The 21680-nt window shown below is 50.1% G+C and overlaps 1 protein-coding gene across 1 annotated transcript in view; it reads right to left on the bottom strand.

Moving 5' to 3' along the window:
• Positions 1 to 21680, bottom strand: part of RERE (arginine-glutamic acid dipeptide repeats) — a 109759-nt gene that overhangs the window by 13775 nt on the left and 74304 nt on the right. The window contains exon 11 of the mRNA XM_058818554.1: positions 1041 to 1203. Coding sequence (XP_058674537.1) covers positions 1041 to 1203 — 163 coding nt within the window. The remainder of the gene's footprint in view (positions 1 to 1040; positions 1204 to 21680) is intronic.

Raw genomic sequence — 21680 nt, 5'->3', positions numbered from 1 at the left:
TACATGCAGGTTACAGTTTATGGATTAAAGCTCACAGATTCTCCTGTACTTGCATTTGTCAGCAACTCATTACCCTTCAAATTAACACAGGGTTACATTTAATAGCTACCACTGCCCTGATTCCTACATTAATACTTGCAGGTGCTGAAACCCTGACTGCAGAGCTGACCCCAGGCTAGCACTTGTTTCTTTTGCTAAATGAATTGTGATTCTCATCCTGCAGTCAGGTCCATAGGACGGCTCCCCCCAGCCACAAGCTCTCACAAGCTGAGTATCTGGCACTGAGCAGTGGAGTCCAGATCCTCACTCCTTGTGCACACAGAGACCAGCATTAAATCCCACCAGCTCAGCAGTGAAAAGCTCCCAGCCCTTTCCTGCTCCTTACCCTGGACAGAATTCTGTGTCCAGCCTGCCCACCACATCCTCCACCTGCCCTGGTCATTATTACATCTGCCCATCTGCCTCCCACAGCCCCTTTTCTCTATGTGGCTTTAGGAAGATTTAAACCTCCCAGGGTAACAAACCCTTCCCATTTGGACAAAGGTTTCTGTCCCTGTAGGGACCCTGTGCAAGGCAGCAGGCACTGCTCTGGGGAATTGCTTTGGGTTGGACACTTTGCTCCAGGCAAGGCCACTGCTCCTCCAAGGCTGCCTGGGACAGTGCTGGCTGCAGCACAGTCTGAGCTCCAGCAGAGGGTAGGGGTCACCCACAAGGATGGAAGGGATTTCTTTCCAAAGACAGGGAGCCCCTCCTTCCTTCCTTCCTTCAGTGCTTCCCAATCCCCATTACTGTAACAAGCCTGGAGAACATACCACAGCACCAAGAAAAAGAGCGGGGAAACCCAACCCCAGGGCAGCATTTCCATGCTCACAGGATGCTTTAGTGCTTAGGGCCTGCACACATCCCTGGCTGACCAAAGCCCCGTTCCGGCAGCACGGTGCACGAGCAGGGAGGGCGGCTGCCCCAGCTCCGTTTCCCCGCTGTCCCTGGGATGTGGCACCTGCTCCGTGCCCAGCAGTGCCCAGCTGGGCTGCACTCACAGAACTCGCTCGAGGGGGGCCTGGAGGGGGTGTTGACGGGCGTGGAGGCCGTGCGGGTTTTGATCCTGCGGAACACGGCCTGGCGCCGGTGCCGCCGGTGCGCGCGCGAGCTCGCCGCCTCGGGGGTCTTCTTCCAGTAGTAATAGAAGGTGATCAGCTCCCCCTGCAAGCACAAACAGCAGAGAGCATGGGGTTAGAGGAACCTGCCTGCCGGCCCCCTGCCTGCCCCAGCTCACTGGGATTTCTCCAGAAGAATTAGGACGGATTTCAGCCAGGAAAAAAGAACTGTTCGGGTAATACACACAAAAAACACTTATTATTTTTTGCCTGCTTTGGCAGAGGAGGAAAGTAAGTAAATAAATGCTTTTTCACTCCTCCCCTAGGAGAGGAAAGAGGCTGGGAAGCACCAGGAGCCAGCCTCCACCTGGATGCCTCAGAAGAGGGTGCCCTTGTGTCACTGTCAGTGTGCCCTGGCACCGAGCTCTGACAGCCACCCCAAAGCTGACAATGACCCCAGACCTGACAGCCACCCCAAAGCTGACACCACCCCAAAGCTGACAGCCACCCCAAACCCAATAGCTACCCCAAAGCTGACAATGACCCCAAAGCTGACAGCCACCCCAATGCTGCCCCAGCTCCTGCTGTCCACAGACAGAACAACGCTCAGCCCGAGCACACTCTGCCACTTTGTCAGCCATTGTTCAATATTCTGTGTAAGGAAGTGGAAGTTTGAGTACAAACGTGTTCAACAACAAGTCTATAACCGTAACACAACCCCACCACACTAAATCGTGTTTTAATTTGAATATATATATACCCGCATCTAAATTAATTAAGCCGTTAAAAGAGCACACCTAGAGAAATGAGTGATAATTTCACAGCATAATGAATCTGGCTTACATTCAGGAAGTGCAGCAGCTGCCATTCAAACCTGGGTTTGCAAGGCTGAACCAAAGAACAGCATGTGGTTTTAATCTCTTTTCTCTTACTTTGAAACCCCATCATTTCCTGGCGACTTGTCTGCCTCTAAGGTAAAAGGTGTTGTTGCTTTCAAGTTGCAAGGGAAAAACGGAGAAGTTCTAACCAGCCCCTTGAAAAAATCAACATCAGAACGAACATACCTGAACTGCCCACAAAGAGGGTTTCTTTGAACTGTGTTTTGTGTGATCAAATAAGCTCAGCCTGCTGCCTCCGTGGGGAAATGCTGCAGCCCCTGCTCCGGGCAGAGCAGGAGTTAACTCCAATAACGACCCTGCCTGAATCCAAACCCTCCCCAGGGCCCCAAACAGGCAATTACAGCCACAGCCAATACCTGCACCACTGAGACACTGCAAAGACAAAGGGAGGATGTTGTTCTAGACATTAACTGCTGACATTTAAGACACTTAAGAATTTTACCAGTGCCTAATTTAAAAATAGAAACCCCAGAAGAAAGAACACGAGCACATTCTGGCAACGGGCAGAACAGATCATTTTTAATCTGCGCTGCCACAGACCGGGATGATGCTGCTGATCCCCACCATGGAACTGTGTTCGTGTTTCATGTACTAAAATAACAAATATTCGCAGTGATGGCTGGGGAGGAGGAGCAAGGGGGAAAAATGTTACCTACAATTCTTGATTCTGAAGGACTAAACCCTACTAAGAATATTAAAAATGTGTTTCCTGCAGAGGATCTGAAGCTGCCTGGTGATGAGCACACAATGCTCATGGCAAACTGGGCAGAAGGGCAGCTCTGAGCCCAGCACCCTGCTCTGCCCTGCCTGTTTGCTTTAGAAATGCCATTTCCCTGAGCCCATCCAGCGGGCTCAAAGTCCACCCAGGCCAGCTGTTTGTCCACTTGGGGCTGTGCCTGTGCCAGGGCCAGCCTGGGCTCTGCAGGGAGGCTTTGGCAATGCTCTGCACAGGCTCAAAGCCTCCTGCAAATGAAACCAGACGTTTTTTTACCTATAAATTCATTTGTACCAAATCTGAGGTGTCAGCACCAAGGAGCAAGTCAGTAAATCCCACGTCTTTATGTCAGTGAATGAATGCGTCCTCTGACACATGGCAACAGCAGAGTGGGAGCCAATCTGTTCTCCTCCCATCATAAAATAGGGAATGGGAACCTATTAGAGCTCCATTTACACATTGCAAAGCCATCAGGTCCCGAGGGAAGTTTAACAATTTATACATGCAGATCATAAAGCAAAGTTTAAAAAAGAAACTGTGGATATTTATAGAAATGCCAGCCTCATGACCATAATGCTTTTTTCCCCCCGAGACTGGCTCAGAAGTGCAGTCACAACTGCACAGGGATAAAGATGAAGTCAAAGTCTATTTATCCAACAACCAGTCTTACCCCAGGTAAAAGGACCAAAGAATGAAAGGACCAAAGAACGCTCTGTACCTGCAGTTCATGGTCAGAGTGCACAGTACAGCACCCAGGAAAGGGCTCAGGGAGCAAGAGAGCACTCAGAGGGGCAGCACACACAGAATGCCAGGTAACACAGGTACCCACTGAAGGGATTCCCTGCAGGATCCCCTGGGCTACCCAGGATGGCACTGTGTGCCCAGGGATAACTGCTGGGGCTCAGCCTGGCAGCATCACCCCATCCTGGTGCCCATCCTGATGCCACTGTGTGGGTTCAGCCTGGCAGCATCACCCCATCCTGGTGCCCATCCTGATGCCACCGTGTGGGTTCAGCCTGGCAGCATCACCCTTCTCCTGCTGCCTGCATGGGTGGCACAGGCTGGAGCACAAAGGGCTGAGTCAGGCAAGCTCTGGCTCCCCAAACAAGGAGCAAAAGCAGCTCCCAGCCTCACTGCAAGAAGTCAAATGAGCTTTAATCAAACATGCACAGTGCGTGCTGCTGAAAGCCAGGGCACATAAATTCAGGAACAAAAGCTGCTGCAGAAATCAATAGCCTCCTGAAACATTAACACAGGCCAGCATTGATCAAAGGCCCTGGGACAAAAGGCTGCCTTGCAAATTAGCTGCTGCCTTTGCTTGCAAGCAAACACAGAGGCACGAACGCCGTGCCATGAATGGCCTGTAATGATGGTTTTGTTCGGGTGATCTCACCTCGGCTCACCACAAGGTCTCGCAGTCAGCACATCCCACACCCCTGAGCCGTGCCAGCCTGGCAGGGCTGGGCAGCTGCTCCAGAGCTCTTTTTGTGGCTCCCAGGCCATCAGCAGGGCCAGCCTGCCGTGCCAGCCTGCAAACACAGTGTCCTTGTCCTGCGGCTGCTCTGGGCAGGCTGGCCAAGGCACAGCAATAGCCTGGCTATCCCACCCCTGAAGATGCTGCCAATGCCCTCCCAAACCATCTCCAGGCCCAGCTTTCTCTTGTCCAGCACTGTGGGAGCAGATTCCTTTCCCCTCCTGGTCACTGCAGCCTCACCTTCCCTCCACACACCGGCACCTCTCCTTTCCTGCACACACAGCTCCGTGTCTCCATGTTAACATCTGATTAACTGTCCCCAACACACAGAAAGCAAAATGAGAAGCATTATTCAGGCTTTTAACGGCACATTTCCCTGACAACACCGACATTCCCAAGTTTCACAAGGCAGAGGGGATTATGTTCCTCACTAGAAACACCAGTTCAGCTTTCAGCAGCTCTGAGATGCACGCAGAGCTCACCACTCCAGTCTCCTGCCTGCTCCTGCCAAGGCCATCTCACCCCTCCTGGTAGGTGCATATACAAAAGTCACACTTCATCTCCCTTCGGCTGTGTTCTGCAGGTTATTTCTGCACAGGGAGATGATTCTGCAGGTTATTTCTGCACAGGGAGTGAGGCTCAGACCCCTCCTGCAGGACTCACAGCAGGGAGGTTTCTCTGCAGTTCTGAAGCGCTCTCAGCCCTCACCTGCCCCAGCAGGGACTGTCCTGGCCAGGGGCCACCTCTGCCCTGCCTGTCCCATCCTGTCACTCCCACCTGGCTGTTCTGCCAGCTCCCTCCTTCCCCCAGCACATCACCCCCACCAGAGCAGCCCCTCTGCCTGCAGACCCCGCTTTTCTATTTCTGATCAGCAATTGTCCAATGTAAAACCCACAGCCCGAGCTGTCTGTGTTCAGTCCTGCCTGGCACACACAGGGTCAGGGCTGGCTGGGCATCCCTGGACAGGAGGGCTCTGACAGCACCTGCACAAGCCAATCCCACGCACACCGACCTCCCTGCAACTATCTGTTAAGGTATAACACAGTGAGCAAACACCATAATTGCTGTTTAATTTCCCCAGAGCCGAGCTCTGACAGGGGAAAAAAAAAAAAAAATCATGGAGGAGGGGAATAGCTTTGCAGTAATGAAAGAGAAAAGGTAAATGACAGCACTCCTCACTGGCTGCAACAGCCATGGCAGAGCAGGGGGAACACACTGTCCAGCTGTGGCCTTAATGAATTCACAATCTTTCTGGAATGCCTCAAGATTTTATTAAGTCAACTCAATTTAGCTAATACTTATAAAGTCCTGCAGTAAGAACAGTCTCCAGCGCTTCCCCTGATGCCCTGGCACAGGCTGTTCCCAGCATCTGCCCAGGGCAGGAGCAGAACACGGGTTTGGATCAAGGCAGAGTGGAACACACTGAGCCTGGGCAGGTCACAAATAACCCAGGACACTGCCCTGCACATCAGGAGACAGAACTGAGAACATCCATCCCTTCCATCTCACAGCCAGGGCAGGGGGGAGCCAGCACCCCTGCAGGTGTAGGTGACACCTGGCACAGGGCAGTGGTGACCATGGCAGGGCTGGGTTAAACCTGGACTCCATGATCCTGGAGGGCTTCTCCAGCCTCAGTGACTCTGTGCCTGGTTCTTCTCATGATCCACACCCAGAGAGAGGAAAGGGGAACCCCTGCACAAGCTGGAGGGTGAGAGGAGCAGCTGTGAGAGCCCAGGAGCTGCACTTGGCCCTTCCTGCAGTGACAGGCTCAGCTCCATCCTCTGCCAGCCATGACAAACAGCCCTGCACATGCTCTAATTAAGCAGCAAGTCTCAGCAGCTTGTTCAGTAGCACTGATTAATGTCCACCTTGGCTGCACAGGAATCCTGCATATTCCAACACATCACTGAGGTTTTAAGAGAGGCTTTTAAAAACCAAGCAATATTTCACTTAACACTACAAAAAGCCCCATTAAAAATGGTGCGATGCTCTCTGAGGAATGCCCTGCAGGTCTGGGCTCCCTGGCAGATCTCAGAAGCACAAGTACAGCCATTTCACCCTGCAGCCCCTCTTTGCAGGCCATTTGTCATCTCCTGGATGGCAGCACAGCCCTGGCTCCGTGGCCCCTGCTGGGAACTGCACTCCAGTTTGGGAGAGTGGCTGTCCCCACTGCCTCCCTGCCCCGCACACAGCCAGCCTAAACTCCCCGGTTCATTATTTGTGTGAAACTCCTGGCAAACAGGCTGAGCAAGTGGCAATCCAGAGAGGAGACAGGTGTGTGACAAACCCGGGCTGACTCCTTGGGCTTTATGCTCTCAATTTGCTCCCAGCACAGGAACAGCCACAGAATTTCCTGGGAACCCAGCCGAGGCTCCATCTGCATCTTCTGGATTTCATTTTGTTGTGGAAAAATCCTGCAGTCAGACAGAGCTTTATGCTTTCTAATTGTTTCTGCTAAATGAGCGCGGTACCCTGCTCAGCCCTCACCCACCAGGGGAACGGGGAGCTCCTCTCTCCCACAAATGAGGGCTCTGTTCTGTCTGAAGGGCTGCCACGGGTCCGCAGAGAACTGGGGCACGCCTGGGAGGGCCAAAATAAGCCTGGGACCTGAAGATTTCACTCCCAAGTTCCTCGAGCAGCGAAGGGACCAGAATAATGTCACTGTGCACCTAAACACACAGGGGACACTTCTGTAACTGCCCCAGGAGAATGTGTCTGTCCTTCTGAGCTCCTACCAACTGTCCCACAAAAGGGGTGAGGGATGGAATCACTGCCAGAGGAGTGAAGTCACTGCTGGAGGAATGAAATCACTGTCAGAGGAATGAAATCACTGTCAGAGGAATGAAATCACTGTCAGAGGAATGAAATCACTGTCAGAGGAGTGAAATCACTGCCAGAGGAGTGAAATCACTGTCAGAGGAGTGAAATCACTGCCAGAGGAGTGAAATCACTGTCAGAGGAGTGAAATCACTGCCAGAGGAGTGAAATCACTGTCAGAGGAGTGAAATCACTGCCAGAGGAGTGAAATCACTGTTACACTGTCAGAGGAGTCAGTGCAGGGGGCTGCAGAGTCAGGGGAAAAAGGAAAGGAGAACATGAGCTGGATGTAAGTGATCTCTCCTCCAAAACAAACATTATCTGCAGCAGCACAGCAACACCCCAGCACTGTACAGCATCTTCTCCTGATGACAAAGTCAATGAAGTTTCACAAATGAAGTCCCAGCACGTCCTTTTGAAGTTTTATGGCGTGGGGAAACAAAGAGACAGAAGATTTATAAATGGACTGGGATCAATGCTGAGTGGGAAGGACAATTGTGCTGATTAACTCCAGCTCTGTGAGCAGCCCCTGAAACTCCCTCAGAACCCCAGCCCAGGCCTGCAGGACAGGGTCACCCCCTTGGAAAGGTCTGACCCAGTGCTCAACATTCACTTTCCTCGTGCCCTACACGAGCTGCTCTTTTGATAGCAGGAATCCCTGCTTCACTCCTGCCTGCATGGCTTCAGCAAACCACAGAGAAATTGGAATTATCCACAAAAACACCAGTAACTCCTCTGTGTGCCACATCCAACTGGCCATTTCCATGCAGCTCATTTGTTCATCTCTTCCAGTGTTTGTAATTAAGGTTGCACAAACTGGCAGCAAATAAGATAATTACCATTTTATGGAACTTACCCTGGCTATGCAAACAACTCTTTTTCCCCTCCATTTTTAGGGATTTAAGCACCAGCTTCAGCAGTTGTGCCAAACAAGTGCAGAGCACACTGGGGCATTGTTTTAAGGCTGAGCCCCAGTTAAAAGCTGCCACCCCTCTCTGCATCAGGCCAGAATGGGAAGAAAGCTTTTGTAATTAAGGCTTCTTCCTCCAGAGACTCCTCTTTGTTAATCAACAGAGTTCCCAATCCCCACAGGAACTCTCACACTGTTGGCTGCATCCATTATTAATTATCAGAGCCTGTCCTTAGCAGTGGTGGCTCCAGGCCTGTGCAGCCCTGCCAGGGTCACCAGGAACGTCCCAGGGGCATCCCAGGGGCTGGAGCCACCACGGGGTTATCAAAACAGGGACAGCTCAGGGCCTCAGCCTCATACACATCTATTGGTTTTCTACTGTATTTATTGTTTATTATAAATATATATTTATATAGTTATAGATTTGTTTATATTTATATATAAAATAATAGAATATATAGAATATTACATATAATTATATATTTATATATAAATATATCACTATATATTTATATATTTTGTATAATTATTATTTTATTTATATTTATTTAAAATTTTGTATATATGTATACAAATTTTGTATATAAATTATATATATTTATATATTATTTTTGTATTAATTTTCTACTCAGCTTTCCCTTTGCAACTTGCATTATCAACGTTCCTGGGGTTATAAATCCTGATTTTCTCCACCACTTTTATCTGCAATAATTCAACCCGTGCCCAATCCTGCAGCCCTGCTGGGATGCTCTCAGCCCTGGGCACTCACACAGGGCCAGGGAATGAGGAGCAGAGCTGAAATGCCTCTGAAAGGTGGCACAAGGTGCTTTTCCTGGGCCAGCAGTGCTGCTGTTGCACTCCCCAGCCCACATCCAGCAGCTCCTGTTGGGGCAAGCTCTCCAGATGTGAACTCACACTCGACTAAAGCGAGTGGGATAAATACCCAGATCAATTGATGCCAGTTACTGAGGAGAGCTCTCAGGGCATTGTCTGCACTGGGCTGCCTCTCTCCCACTGCACTTCCACCACCCCATCAATACTGAGAACGACAATGGGAATTTAGCAGCACAATGCCCAGAACAGGACCTGCTCAACGGAGGTGCCAATTATCCCTTGTACTGCACTCTCTCCTTGCACCAGCTCCATAATTAAGGCTCTTGATGGGGCATAGCTGGAGTTCAGGCTGAGGAACAAACCCCACTTCCAGAGCCCAGGGCTGATCCCATTTCCACCCCACAGCCAAGGCAGCCTGGGTTCCTGGGGCTGTGACAGTGCCACGGAGCCATAAAGCACCTCCAACCGCCTCACTCCATCCTGTAAACATTTCTCTATTTATCTGCCCTTCATTACATGCACAATCTTATCATCCCTGCACATCCTCAAAGCGCCGGCCGCCAGGGTCACCCATCAAATATACATGGGAATGCTGCAGCTAATGACTGGAGCAGGCAGGGAAATGAAGGATGGGAGGAGTGGGAACCGCAGGATGCTTGGAAGGGATCATCAGTTACATCTGTGCATTTCCTGAGGTGATAATTGAATGACAGTGGCTGCGAGGAAAATCCATTTCTGAGCCTCAGAAAGGGCTGGTTTTGTGTGGCAGCGTGGAATGGCTGCCAGGAAATGGGAACAGCTCCTCTGCTCCCTGGGTTTCACAGAACCACATCCAGCACCACCGCTACTCACGCCAATACACAAATAGACAGATTTTGGGCATTTCAGCTGCACCCAGGCTGCCTGTTGTTGTGGTTTGCATGTCAGCTTTAATTAATTGAAGTGAAAGGCCTATTTGTGCATGTGCATGAGAAAGGGACACAACACAAGGACAGAGCATTGTCTACTCTCATAATTCCTGTTCAAACAAAGTATTAAAATTTTAATTCTGCTATTCAGCAGGGAACTTAATCCCCTGCATCTCAGGAAGGTGTACAGATGCTTATTTGTTTCCCAACACCTGAAATTAGGCTTGCAATGATTAAGAAAGTTTTACTACTTCAAAAATATTTTCATTATTTCCTCATGCCAGTTTTACAAATAGAATCACACTATAATCACCAAAACTTTCTCTGAGTTGTAACTGGGAGCTGTTTTTGCTGCTAGGTGAGTACTTCACAGCAGTAATTCCAGTTGGTATTTGAACCACCCCATTGCCAGAAGTGTCACCTGGGATCAATTCTGTCACCAGAGCAGCCCTGCAGGGCTGAGGGCAAACACTGAGTGCAGCTCAGTCACCCTGGCAGGGACAATGAAATAACCCCACATCCCCACCCCACAGCAGCATCCCCAGCTCAGGGAGCCCCCCTCCAGCTGGAAATGCCCCAGGTGGGATGGATGACATCCTGCTGATGGGAGGAGAGGATTTCCAGGGCTGATTTCCCCTGGCAGAGCTCACTCCTGGCCCTGCTCACCTGAGCAGCTCCCAGTTACCTGCCAAGCCCAGTTTAAGTCACCCGCTGGTCCCTGTGTGGGCAATGCTCCAGTCCCCAGGCTGCTGCAGCCTCTCTCAACAGCCACATGAAATCCTGCAGCATTTCTGGGCCACCAAGGGCTGCCTGCCTGTTCACTGGAGCTGCTGCTGCCCTTTGCTGCCCTGCAGGAAGCTCCTGGGCTCCCCAGTGAAATCAGAACTCAGTATATTGGCAGGTTTGTGTTACCAGATGCTGCACACTGAGAAGATAACACCCCACAAAACCAAGGAAACAAACCCACTGAATAAACAAAAAAATACAGAATCTGAAATTTTCCATTTTCAACAGGGCAAGGAGAGCTGAGAGGTGAGGCAGAACCAGCCACTTGTTTCACAATGTCCCATTCTGTAAGAGCTTTCATTTAAACACAGAACTCAGAACTGAAGGTGCCCCAGCAGCAGCAGCAGCACTGCCTGAACCCCGATGTGCTGAGCACTGACCTGCATTCCACACCTCCCACAGCAGATGTTTCAGGTTTTCCAAGCACATCTGTGCTGGATCACACAAAGCCTGGCCTGTCAAACGTGCACACTCCCCTCCTGTCCCAGCTCCTGAGCCGGGGAGCTGCTGGGCTTTGAGGGTTTATTACAAACACAAATCAGAAAATACTCATCACTACATACAGGAGACAAGCCGTGAAATTATCCCCACTGCTAATGAGGAATGGCAAGAGTTAATCTCCTGGAAATAACAGTTTTAAAAGTCCTCACACCTGGTTATTTCACCATGTAAACTATCAGCCCCTCTGATTCCATGCTGAAGACAGACACAGTGTGACCTCTTAATAAAAATCACAAGCACAGGATGTCCAACATCTGAGCAGGCCAGATGGAGGAAGAATCCTGTCCACTGACACCTGGAAAGCATCAAGTGAGCTCAGAGAAAGCAGCAGCTTATCAGTGCAAAGGCACCGTGGCACAGGGGGAGAGGGAGGATGGCTCCTGCCCTGAGTTATGGACACAGCAAACACAGCTCTCAGCACAGTCCCTGTCATTAAACCCTGATTTTAAACAGACTGCTCTCTCAGATCTGCTCCCTGAACAGCTGTTTTCCTTTTACTGCTCTCCAAGAACAGCTCCCTAAAGCAGTAGATTTTCTAGATTAAGTGTGGAAGGTTGAGGGGTATTTCAGTGTTTTCCTGTTGATCAGAGCCAGTAAGAAAAGAGGAATATTGAAGCAGGACATGAAGCAACCCCCCACCCCCAAACCACAAAGAACTGCCACGTAAGCTGCTTATCCCTCACTGATTGTTGCTTCCCTCCAGTCTCAAATTCCTTCTGTCAGGAAAAATCCTTAGCAAGCAAAATGTAACCAGAAGACAAAGCTAAGAGTTGTAAAGCAGCGTTAGGAAGAGCAATTCATTGTAGCTCACTATAATACCTGTACAGTGAGCTCACGAGTGAAAGAATTACCAATTCTTTCCAGCCCTGCTCCACCCTGGTGTCTCCAGCAAACATTAATCCGAGATCAGAACCCCTGAGAAGGTGAATTTGATCCCCACAACCAGGGAAAAGGAAAAGGGCAGCAGGAGTGCGGGGCATGGTTTGGGGCCATGCAGGTTCTGCAAGAGCTGCAGCTCAGCCCAGGGCAGGGGCCCTCGTCTGCAGCCCATTCCCCACCCAACACTGCAGCTGTGCTTGTGCAGGAACCCAGGCATCCTCCCTGTGCCAGGACAGGTGACACCCCTGCCCAGCCTGGCAGGAGGGACCAGCGCAATCAGAGCTCGGATGCAGCACTGAGGGGTCACAAACCAGCAGAGAAGCCCCCAGAAGGGGGAACTTCACCCCAGCATGTGACACCAACACCTGCTGGCCTCCTCCTCCTCTGCAGCCTGCTGATGTTCCACTTGTGTGGCTCTTGGAAGGACAAACTGCTATTAGCTGATAAGCTGCAGCCCCAGAGCTGCCCAAAGTGCTGGAATCCTAATCTCCAACCCCTGCACTGTCTGCAAGCAAAACTGCACACAGAAACATCCCTGACAGCCACAATTCCCCACTGCATTCTTCTCTTTAAACACTGTTTTTCTGGACCAGGTTTGCTTCCCCTGCAAACCAACCAACCATCCTGTGGTTCCAGACAGAGCACAGCAGCTTTCATCTGTTAGAAAGTCTCATTTCATTCTGGATTTCACTGACTGCAGCAGAATGTCACACCCTAAATAAATTCCTCAGAAAGATGCAGTGACCCAGAGGCACAGCTGAGTGCTGGAAAAAAGCCTGACATGGAAGCTCAGGGTGCTGATGTGTCTGCATGGAAAATGAGTGCTAAAAAACCCATCCCCAAGATGCCAGCTCCTGTTAATTACAAACACATCCAAGCACCAGCAGCTGCCACGAGCAAGGCACAGATCTGCAGGCACAGGGATGGGAGACATGACACAGCTCTGGGAAGGAAGGAAATCCTGTGCCATGTGAAAGACACACCACAAGAGCTATTTTCTCCTTAAAAAACCCACTTTGCTGTGCTTGATCTGCCCACACGTAAGCACAGGGGAAGTTGTGAATGTCTCATGTATCATCCCACAAGCAATTCCACCTCTCCTGCTTTCCCCCTCATTAAACTCAGCACAGCAACACTGCTAAGACACACAATCTGGTTCTGGTGCATCCTTGCAGGTGTTCTTTGGAAGGTAAACAGGCAATTTCTCTAAGTATTTCTATTGCTCAGGCCTGACATGTGGAATCAGCCTGGAATTCAGCCCATTCCCACAGGATGTGAGGGCAACCAGGATTCCCTGTGCTGACACTGCTGTCAGCAACTGCTGCCCAGCAAACAGGGCAAAAAGTGGCATTTCTGGGTGGGAATGAAACAAAAGCTGCAAATTAAGCCCCATGTTTTCATGCCTATGATAAAACTAAAAAGGAAAACACTGAAGATGCCCTGAACCTCTGGAATCTGAGTGGAATTTTTCCCGTGTTATTTCTCACAGCAGCACTGGCACCTCTTTAAAATGCCCCATGGATCTTTCACACACAAACACTCAAGAGGCTCCACAAACACCTGGCAGGCAGCACAGGCGTGTGAGGGCTCCTGGAGTGTTTATTTTGCAGCAATTCCAGACTTTGCAGGCAGGAGGAATTCTGCACCTCCAGCCCTGGAGCATCAGTGACGGCAGAGCTGGGCAGCACCCAGGGAGCAAAGAGGAGTTTGGGGGAGCAGAATAACCCAGGAGCCTGAACCCATCCGTGTACAGCACTGGAGGGAAAAGCAGGGAGCAGCTCCTGGGAGGTTTAAATCCTGTGTAAATCCTGATGGAGCTGAGGAGGGCAGCACTGCAAACCCTCACAGTGCAGAGAAATGGGTATCTTGAAGCTAGACAATTACTGTAACATTAAAAAAAAGAGTAGGGGGTGTTTTGCAAACACAAATAAAAATCAAACAAAACCCCCAACAAACCTGCAACTAATATAAATGACTTCCTCACAGTCACTCACGGCAGTTCCCTTGAGCAGGCAAACACCCAAGAACCAGAGCTCAAACAGGCAGAAGCTCCCACAGCACCCACAAAAATTCGAGTTTTCTAAACCACATTAAAAGTGTACAAAGGTCTGTGAGTATCACACGTAACTGAATTAGAACAGCTAAGCTCTCGCAGTGGCTGGGGAGAGACTGAAGCAGAAATATCTCAAAAATCAGAACTTCTAATTCCTAAAATATGAAGTCCCTGCTAGTCTGAGTTTGGGCTGGGGTTTTGTGCTGTTGTTGCTGATTTGTTTTGGGGTTTTCCCCTCATTTTGACGTGACCTTCATGGAATGGCAAACCCAGACGGAGCAGTGCCCCAGAAATGCTGTTTACCCACAGCCTGCAGGATTCCACCCAATTTCAGCTCAGGGATGACAGCTACAGCAGCCAAACATAATGCCAGACTCACTTTTAAACATTTCCCATACCTCTGCTATGCAAGTTCCCTTGAAAAGGTCAGAGCAGAACTTCAGCAGCTCCAAGAAACGTGAGACCTCAGTGCTGGCACAAAGAGCTAAGGCAGCAATTCCGAGGTGATTCACAGCATCTGTCGGTGCTCCTCAATTGCTGCAGCCACGAAAACTCGTGCAATCTGCGGGTGCCAGCAGGGCAGAGCTGTGACTCAGGGCTGTAAACAGGGGAGGAGGGCTATGCAGGAGTCACAGGGATGGCTCTGACACAGGAGCAGCCCCTGGATCCCTCTGAGCAGCTCCGTTCATGTGCTCCATGCAAAACCAGCCATGAACCTCAATACAGAATAAATAGGTGGCAGATAGGAAGGGCAGTTTTATGCCCACAGTGAGCAGACAATTTCTTCTCAGAAGCTCTAAAAGCAATGTTTTTCTAAAGCCAGGTAACAAGAAGGAAAAAAAATCTCTCCCATCAAATGGCACAGAGTAAGAACATGAGGTGGGATTGTTAAATCAATACAACTTCAGCACAGCACTGAGGGAGGGAGGAAGGCCTTTGTCCCTGTCACTTCTCCACAGCAAGGTGAAGGTCCAGGCACAGCCTGGAGCTCCTCCAGCAGCATCAGGGAAAGGAGCTTTTCCATTTGCCCCTTTAGAGCCCAGGCTGTGCAAGGTTTATGGCACATGTTTGCCATCACATCTCGGTGGGCAAGGCTCTGCAGGGCACAACCAGGGCCCAAACCAACCCCTCCTGTCTCTGTCTGTTGTTCCCCCAGTTCCTGAGCCATTTCCAGCTGTATTCCTGCAGTCCCTGGAGGAAGAGCTGCTGCACAGGAGCCAGACAAGCTCCAGGGAAGCACAACCACCACAGGTGAGCAGCCCTGCCCAGGCTGAACACAACTTACTGCACTGAGCAAACTCACCCTCAACCCTAAAAGCAAGGGAAAATAACAGATGGAGAGCAGCAGACTGCAGGAACAGGGCAAGGAGAGGGAAAAGGGCTGGGTTTATAGCTTGGTGGGGTTTCTTTTGGTTTTACTTTGGCTTGTTTGTTGGGGAGGTGGCATGATTTACTTCTCCAGCTCCCTCTCATTGCAGCTGAGGTAATGAAAGGCTTGGGCTTTGGCAAAGATCCCCTCCTTAGCTATAAAAATAAAATAGAACTGTAATTAAACGTACCAGAAACAAAGCTAATCAAACTCAACAGTAACAAAGGGCAGCAGAAACACGTTTCCTGTATCAGATCTTCCTTGCTGGCCCAAAGCCCAGAGTTTTCATTACATTTTTTTCCTTCCCCCCCAATTTCACAACAGCATTAAGCAGCCCTGGCCCAGGATGCCTCAGCTTTACAAACTATTTGTAGGAGATCAGCTTTTCATGATCCAAAAACCCAGCATGTGGAAAGTGTTAAGTCTTTCATGTAGTAGAGGAGGTTCTTAAAACTTCTACTGTTCAGCTCAGAACTCTTGGAGCTTCACAGCCCATTAGAGGTTTGTGAACCACAGAGAAGGGCAGAGCCAGCAAAATAAATCAAGAGTTCCTGTGGGATGTCCTGGTGCTTTACACAAGAGGCACAAAGCAGGCCCTGGGTCGAACACCAGGGAGGAGCTCTCAGATTGCAGCAGCAAGGGCTGGTTTACAACCTGGAATGTGCTCTCCTCTCTTTGAAGGCTCTGGAGGCATCCCACAACATCACAGCTTGTGTCAGGGGCACTGCAGGGGAAAAGGAGCCCACAAAGTGTCTGGGGAGGGGGAGGATCAGCCCAGCTCCTCCAGCCAAGGACAAACCACCTCACCATGGCAATAAAAGCAGTGGGCCAGCACCTTCTCTGTGCTGGACAGGAGTTCGGTAAGGTAAAACAAACACTTTCTCCTTCCTGGACAGGAGTTTGGTAGTGTCAAACGAACAACCCTCCCTGCCAGTGCTGCTCATCCCAGGTGACCAGGGTCAGGGAGATTTCCCAACACAGCACGTCAGCAGCCCGGGTTTTGTCATCGTTCCTGTAACACTCTGTCTGTTTTTTAAAGGCCCAAGTTCTCAAATACAGCAATTACCCTGAGAGCAGCTCCCTCACTCACACCTGCCCTGCTCCCAAAGTGTGCAAAGCAAAGGGCAATGGACAAACTTAACCTTGGAGGATCTGAATCAGAAGGAAACACCCCTGTCACCGTTCTGGGATTTAAAAAAGAATCAAGAGGTTGTCCGTGGAAGCTGCTCTGATCACTCGGGTGCTGAGGCATCACCTGCACCCTCCCAGGCAGCCTGAAGCAGGAAGGGAGGGACGGCTGGAACGGTCCTGCAGGCTTCAGCCCCTCCTGGCTGCAGGGAAAAGGCACCAACACCACAAACGGGGGATCCCAGCCCCGTAGGATCCTTATTCCTTATGAGCAGGAGCAGGAAACCCAAAGCCTGAGCATTTCACAGCTTTTCCACACACAGGAGACATTAATGTACCTCCTGGCAGGGAAAGGAGCCCCTCACATCCCACGCATCCGTAAATCCACCCTGGTGCAGGTGTGCAGGGCTGTGGCTGACACTGACAGCCCTCCTGGCACCCTGCACAACAGAACAGCACAGGAGAAGTTCACCCAAAACGACACCACCCTCACCTAGAGGTGATCACCAGCATCTTTATGTGCTGGCAATCTGAATCCCATCACACTCCTCAGTGTTCTCCCTTCAGATACAGACTGGAAAGGAAAAACAAAGCAAAGCAAATGCAGCAGATTTCAGTGTGTGATGTTAAATGTTTCTTCTGCTTACAGAGCCAGTTCTACCCACAAACTGCTTCACCTCCCCTATGGCACAGCCTCTACTGCAGCTCCCCGTTCTCACTCTATTCCACCATCTCTGTAATTCCTGGAGCCTTTCTTGGCATGAAGAAAAAAAAAACAAGCAGCAAAAAAACCCCAGTAATCAAGGACTGCTTCTTTTTTACAGCTGGCTGGAAACAAAACTGACAAAACGAGTGCATCTGTCTCCTGGAGTTGTTATTGTCTTTCCTCCCAGCTCCAGCAGCACACTGCAGGGTATTTGGGAGTGACGGATGTGCTGGGGCTGCTCTGGGGCCAGGGGAAGGCAGTGGGTGCTGTTCTTACAGGGCATCGGGGCAGGGGGTGATGCTGAGGAAGCACAAAGCTCATTCTGTGCTCTGTGGCAGTGAGCTCACTCACAGCACACTTTATCCCCTGCCCACAGAGGGTTTTCCTGTGCACATCCTCTGCCCCAGCTGCGAACCCCACACAGGCCAGGCACAGCTCCCTGCGTGTGCGAGGAACCAAACCCTGCTCTGGCTCACCACAGTCTGAGCTCTGGGGTTTATTTACTCCTTGAGCTCCAAACCTCAAAGCGAGCTGAGCTGCTGCACAGCTCCTGGAGCTGTGACCTGTGTCACACGCTGTAAATACCCACAGAGAGCAGCACACACACAGGATTACCTGCAGTGTTCCCCTCCCGAGCCATCCCCAGGCAGGATTACACACATGCATTTCCTGCATTAGCACTGCTCTGGCACAGGATGTCCCACAATCAGCACTGCCTCATTTCTGCCTTTCTGAAAGCCATTTTCAAGCTATAGAGCTCATCCTCAGTCAGTGGCTGGATGGGGAGCAAACACCACCAAGGCTTTGATGCATGGCAGCCGTGGAGAACTCTTGCCAGGCTGGGACACTCAACCATGAAAATAAACTGCACAAATCCTTTACCAGCCACCTATTTTATGTACCTGCAACTCACAGGACCTCGGGGTTCATGTCTGAGTATTTGATACCATCTGACAACTGCCAGGAAGAAAAAAAGCTGCTGGTTTTTCTCACAGGGAAAGAAAACACAGAATAAATATACAGCTGTTGATGAACAAAAGCATTTTAACCAGAGTCACACATACCCTTCAGCACAGATGCAACAGAGAATTCACAATAGGAAAATAAACAAATTGAAATTCCTTAGGATGGTGAATTATAAACAGAAAGTGAGGAAAATGCAGTGGAACAGAACTCTGAGGAGCAGCATTGTGTTCTCTCAGTTGCTGAGGAAGGCTCAGACAATATTGGATCAATTACCCAAATAATCTTGGCTTGTATCTCTGACTACAGACTTTTCCCTACAAAGCAGAAATTGTCCTTCCTGGCTCCCTGACAGAGCTCGATGCAATTGCCTAATGGCCCTCTTTTACTTGCAACAATATTTTACTCCTACCTACCTCTAAACCTTCAGAGAAAAATAAACAATGAGATCCAATCTTGTAATGTAAAATAATAAAAAAAAGCCACTGGAGTGCAGACCTGATTTATTGCCCATGCTAAAGTCAATTCTAGAGTCCAGCTGGCACACTGAACACACCTTCTGCTTTAATGCTCTCCATCTAGGAGGGTTTCTTAGGAACAAAGTCAAATAAGCAGCTCATTTTTTGAGCTGATGACGCTCTAAATTACCTTTGGCATACAAAAGTAAAATGATACAATTGAAAATTAATCCTCTTATTGTCTTAGGAGAACGCTTAAGAGATTTAAAACAAAAACAATAAAAACAAAGCACATTTCAGGTACTTCCTTTCTTTGGTTTTGTCTGCTTCAGCTGCAACTGAGTTTGGGAAAGGGTATTTTGGTCTTTGGAAGCTGGAGCCAGTCCTTAATCAATCATTAATCAATGAGCACACAAGTGGCACTGGCCAGGGGAAAGGGCTGCTGAGAGTCAGGTAAGATGCAGGTCCAGGAGATGGGAATTCACTCAGGGAACTGAAATAAAGGAATACACATGTGTGTGCACCTCCAGGAGACGGGAATTCACTCACAGGACACACTCAGGGAACTGGACTAAAGGAACCCAGGTGTGTGGAAATTCTGCCTGCCAGGGGCTGTGCTCACCTGAACACCTGCAATCCCTCCAGAGATGAACAAAGACACCAGGCTGTGTGTGAGTTAAACTTTACGTCTCTTTAAAGGCCTTTCCAAACCTCCCGGTTTATTATCCAATAAAGTTATGACATTTGCAATAGGTTTAACAGTTAAACTTCTGAAAACAAACCAGAGCACACACGCTGAACACCCCTCTGCAAACAGCCTCCAGCTCAGAGGCGCTGAAATTCAGGAATATCTCCATCTGAGCCCAGCGCGTCACTGCATTCCCGGTGAGCAGCACCCAGGGCCCGGCTGCAGCTGCCTCACCTGGAGCCAAACACCGACCCAGAGCTCCTCCTCCCTCAGCTGAGACTGCTCACAAAAACAGGAAAATGAAAAAATAAAAAGGCAGCAGGCTCCCTCCACAAGAGTTTGTTATGCAAATGGCTCGGTGGTTTCACTTGCACAGGAAAAGCAGCTGCTGCCTCTGCCCCTTTTGCTACCTGGAGCGAAGCCCAGGAGGATTTTGCTGCGACACAGAGAGGTCTCAGGCTCTCATCTGAGATAATCTGGGGAGGTGAAGCCCACGAGCCCCTGGTGAACAGAGCAGAGCCCTGTGCTGCAGCTCTGGAGGCAGCAGCAGCAGAGAGCAGACGAAATGAGAAGGAGCAGGGGCTGTTTATGTTGGCACTCGCTTCAAACTCTAATGGAAAATTTCAGCTCTGACTGCATCCAGGCTAGGACAAGTTATTAAAGAAAAAGGTTCAGCTTTCAAACAGAAAAGGCTTCCACAGCTTGTCCCTCTCTGAACAGCAAAGACAAGCAGGAAATAATGTGCCTTGACTGCAGTGTATTAATATTCCATCATTGGGGGAATATGGCCTCAAATAAAGCAGATTTCCTTGGGGAGAGCGGGCAGGGATAGAGCCCACGCCACAGCTCCTGCTACAAACACGGCTCACCACTAAATGCAAATATTAAAAAGCCAATGTAGGGCTAAGTAATCACTTTATACCAACAGACCACGAGATATTCATCTAATTATCCCCCTGCTTTGATCAAAGGCACTCTGCTATTTGAACAATCGTGTCGAGGGAGCAGCTCTACCTCTCAGATGCTCGGGAGAGCCTTGCACAAATATTCCTGGGGCTCTGGCTGCCATCAGGAGTGCCACGGGGAGGGGACAGACACCTTGCCAGCCTGCACATATGGTAACTGCACTGACCTTTCAGCTGCTCCACGTTTGCACTATATTTAAGTGCTACTCAGGAAGCCAATATTGTGTATTATGTAACACAAGATTAAGCATTAATGAGGCAAGAATAAAATTGTTTATCTAAACCCCAATCTAAAATTAAACAGAAGTTTATGCTGAAAGCTCACACTGCACTCGTTCTGCCTCCTAACACTAACAGAGCAGAGCTTATTTAGTCTCTGAGGTAAGTCCCAGCAGCATTTAATTTGAAGAGGAAGATTTTACTATCAGAAGAGAGACCATTTTTCCTAAAGAAATGATGCATATTTAGCTCTTCTGTGCATAAATACAGCACACTACAGGTATTTCAGTGTCAGGAAACAGCCAATATTCATAACTCCTGTTTACACTGTGCTTCAGAGCTAAATAAAGGAGCATCCACCCAGAGGCAAGATCTTTGGATTGCACTCTGTCATCCCTTGCTCAGCAGCCAAACCCAGAATCACACACACCACAGATACCTACATGCTCAGCAGGGAAATTCAGCCCAAAATTAGAGTCTGGAGTCTGTGTGCCTGCACAAAGAGCCACTGTCCTGCTGCTCCTGGCTCCCTGCAGGGCCAGCGGGGAGCAGAGAGGGGCACGGGGACCTTGCCCACAGCCCTGGGCACACAGGAGCCTCTGCAGAGCCCCAGAATGTCCCAGAGCTGTCACCCAGCTCTCAGGAGAGCCCAGAGTGCTCAGAGCCATCCCCAGGAGAGACAAGGTGGCTCCAGAATAATCTCAGTTCAACTGCAGCAAAGGCCATGGCAGCGTGGCAGGGCCGCACCTAGGAAAGGGACAGTCACACACAGCCCACTTGTGGGGACACAGGAGCCTCTGGAGACCCCCAGAACGTCCCCAGAGCCGTCACCCCAGCCCTCAGGAGAGCCCAGAGTGCTCAGGCCCATTCTCAGGAGGGACAAGGTGGCTCCAAAACCTCAACGGAGCTGCAGCAAAGGCCATGGCAGTGTGGCAGAGTAACAGGACACCCCTCCTGCACCTAGGAAAGGGACAGTCACACACAGCCCACTTCAGGGGCACTGCTCAGACAGCTCTCCTGCCCAGAACCCCAGGAGAACAATCCTGATCCTGCTGGGACAGCCTGTGCTAAGGGAGAGCCGCAGGAGCCAGCCCTGGGTCGCAGCAAGGTGACACCAGGACCTGTCCCAGCAAGGTGACACCAGGACCTGGCACCTCCTGCTCCTGCTCCATCCCCTGTTTGCGTTCACCTCCTGCACCAAGCCAGCACAGAGCTAAGCTGTTCCCAGGAACACAGGAAGGCAATCCCCAACCTTGGAGGCATTTAAGTGCCTTTATCTCAGGCCTATCACAATGCTGGTGCTTCTGAAAC

This window comes from Ammospiza caudacuta, chromosome 22, assembly GCF_027887145.1.
Source record: "Ammospiza caudacuta isolate bAmmCau1 chromosome 22, bAmmCau1.pri, whole genome shotgun sequence".
In the NCBI taxonomy this organism is placed as follows: Eukaryota; Metazoa; Chordata; class Aves; order Passeriformes; family Passerellidae; genus Ammospiza; species Ammospiza caudacuta.
The sequence above is the reverse complement of the archived record's forward strand: the minus strand, read 5'-3'. Positions and strand labels throughout refer to the sequence as shown.